This window comes from Penaeus vannamei, unplaced genomic scaffold, assembly GCF_042767895.1.
Source record: "Penaeus vannamei isolate JL-2024 unplaced genomic scaffold, ASM4276789v1 unanchor474, whole genome shotgun sequence".
NCBI lineage: Eukaryota > Metazoa > Arthropoda > Malacostraca > Decapoda > Penaeidae > Penaeus > Penaeus vannamei.
In genome coordinates this window covers 1-2,500 of record NW_027213478.1, presented here as the reverse complement: position 1 = coordinate 2,500, position 2,500 = coordinate 1, and the positions used below count along the sequence as shown (strand labels likewise).

The 2,500-nt window shown below is 43.6% G+C and overlaps 1 protein-coding gene across 1 annotated transcript in view; it reads right to left on the bottom strand.

Moving 5' to 3' along the window:
* Positions 1 to 605, bottom strand: part of nompA (no mechanoreceptor potential A) — a 26,667-nt gene extending 26,062 nt beyond the window's left edge. Inside the window, exon 1 of the mRNA XM_070119648.1 lies at positions 438 to 605. Coding sequence (XP_069975749.1) covers positions 438 to 605 — 168 coding nt within the window. The remainder of the gene's footprint in view (positions 1 to 437) is intronic.
* Between the last annotated feature and the right edge of the window lie 1,895 nt (positions 606 to 2,500).

Genomic DNA, 2,500 nt, shown 5'->3' with positions numbered 1-2,500 from the left:
GAGGGGGAAATAAGGGCTGTGGGTTGAGACGAACAAGACTAGAGTGACGTATTTCGTGGTATAAGATTATCGAGGACTTCTTGTAGAAATAATCTATTAACCGATTTTCTTCGACTTGTTCATTCTTTATTCTATTTCGTTTATTTATCTAATTATCATTATCTTTTTTTCTGGGTGTGGTCGAGCCTTTTCGATAGTGAAGAGGAAGAGAAGAAACTCATTAGGGGAATTAATGAGCGTTGGGACGAGAAGCGGGAACTGGAGAGATTGAAAAAATGACATTTTTTTTGTAGTTAGTCCAAAGAAGTAAACATTTCCCCCTGTCAGTTAAATTAAGTACGGTGAGTGACCAGCCTTTTGCCTTTTGATGAAATGTGGGGCAGATCTGAAGCACTAGTTTTTTAACTGCTACCTTTTCTCTTTCTTCTCTCCAGTACTCGCCTGCAGGAGCTCAGACTGGCTGGAAACGAGCCCCGGTTAGCATGAACAGGGCTTTGCTTTGGATGCGCGGCTAAGGACGTTGCAAGGGGGTGGGGGGTCTGTGGCAGAGGGACAGCTGGGTCGAGGGCGAGAGCATCTGCTGTTTCAGATGTAATTGATGTCATTCTGGATGCTTTGATACATAAGTATACATGCGTATGTGTGTATACATACACACAGACACACACAGACACACTCACACCCACACATAAATATTTATATATCTATATGTCCGGGCACAAGTAGACTGACTGCAGGGAACAGAAGCAGAAGTATAATAACTACAGAAACAAAGAAAACAATAAGCAAAATGAACGTGAAGGAAAAATGAGATAACGGCGAAGTCAAAATAAAAAATAGGCGAAATGCATTCAGATTAGGAAAGGAAAATCAATGATCAATGAAAACATAAAAGGAAAAAACAGTATTAGAAAAATAATCAAAGGAATGGAAAACGGCCGATGAAAAAGAAAAACATCTGTCGCAATGCCGTCGCCGGAGTAAGCAGCTGGAACTGCCGCAGAAGTGGAGCGAAACAGTGGCGAAAGGAGAGGAGAGGCAGTGATAGAGAGCAGTGACTTTGCTGTTGCAAGAGCTATCGAACATATGGGAAGACCACGACGCAACCTATTTGTCAGGAGATCTCGCGTGAGGAGATTCACCCGTGTATGAAAGCGACAACACGGTGGAAAAGGTTTGTTTTGATCCCCTGGGAGCCCCTGGGAGGCGGAGTACGTGTCTCGCCGCAAAGATTGAACAACGCTGGCTGCTGTTTTGCGACGGTATTTTGAGAGAGAGAGAGAGAGAGAGAGAGAGAGAGAGAGAGAGAGAGAGAGAAAGAGAAAGAGAAAGAGAGAAAAGAGAGAGAGAGAGAGAGAGAGAGAGAGAGAGAGAGAGAGAGAGAGAGAGAGAGAGAGAGAGAGAGAGAGAGAGAGAGAGAGAGAGAATATGGAGTTCAATATCATAATTGCTGCTATAATCGATTCCCTTGTTAACTTTTCTTTATCATAATTAGAACTTAATTTAAAAACCAAATTTGTAGACACAGATTACGCATACACTATGTTGATTAAGCGAACAAAAAAGCGAATGAGGTCTTGAATGTTTCTTGTCAATATCAAGATTAAAAATAACGAAATAATCAATATCAAAGCAAAGTAGCTAGATAACTGGACGAATTATTTGGCAAGAGGGCGGGAAGATAAGCATAAAAATAATAATTGTAAAACGCAGCTCATTTCTAGACAAAGACAAATAAACAGCATGATGTGTATACTGCATTAGCCAAGAAAGCGTGCAGTGCGTGGCAGCCCAAGCAGTCGACGCGAGGAACGAAAGGCTCGGTTCCTTCGCCCTCGACCCGAGGAGCGCCAGCACGCCAGCTTTTCTTCAGGCAACCCAAGCGGTCGACGCGAGGAACGAAAGGCTCGGTTCCTTCGCCCTCGACCCGAGGAGCGCCAGCACGCCAGCTTTTCTTCAGGCAGCCCAAGCGGTCGACGCGAGGAACGAAAGGCTCCGTTCCTTCGCCCTCGACCCGAGGAGCGCCAGCACCGCAACTTTTCTTCAGGCTCTGCTGGAGCACGTAGCACTTTATGATCGCGGTCTTGGGCAACGCGCAAACGTGCATATAATCTCCACAATGGATTTCTTTCGTTGCAGTTTTGTGTTCCGTATGAGGCATTTTTCTCTTCATTTTCTTTTAAAGTTTATAATGAACTTGAAATAATCTCGTTTTGGGAAGGCGCTTGCGCTGGCGTAGCGATCTGTCCTGAGAAGCGTCTCGAAGCGGGGAAGTTTAGGGAAATGTTAGGCTTGTGATCCTACTTGTGGAAAAAAAGGAAAAAAAAAGGTGGCGTCATAATGTGAAAAAAAAACATTGGGCGTTCCTACTTTTATACGAAAAGCTACCAATACTGTGACCTACATTCTTTAAAAGGTCATAAAATGACGACCTTTTGTAGTTAACCCAGGATAATTTTTTTTTTTTTGCTCAATGACCCCATTACGAAACGTTATGGTT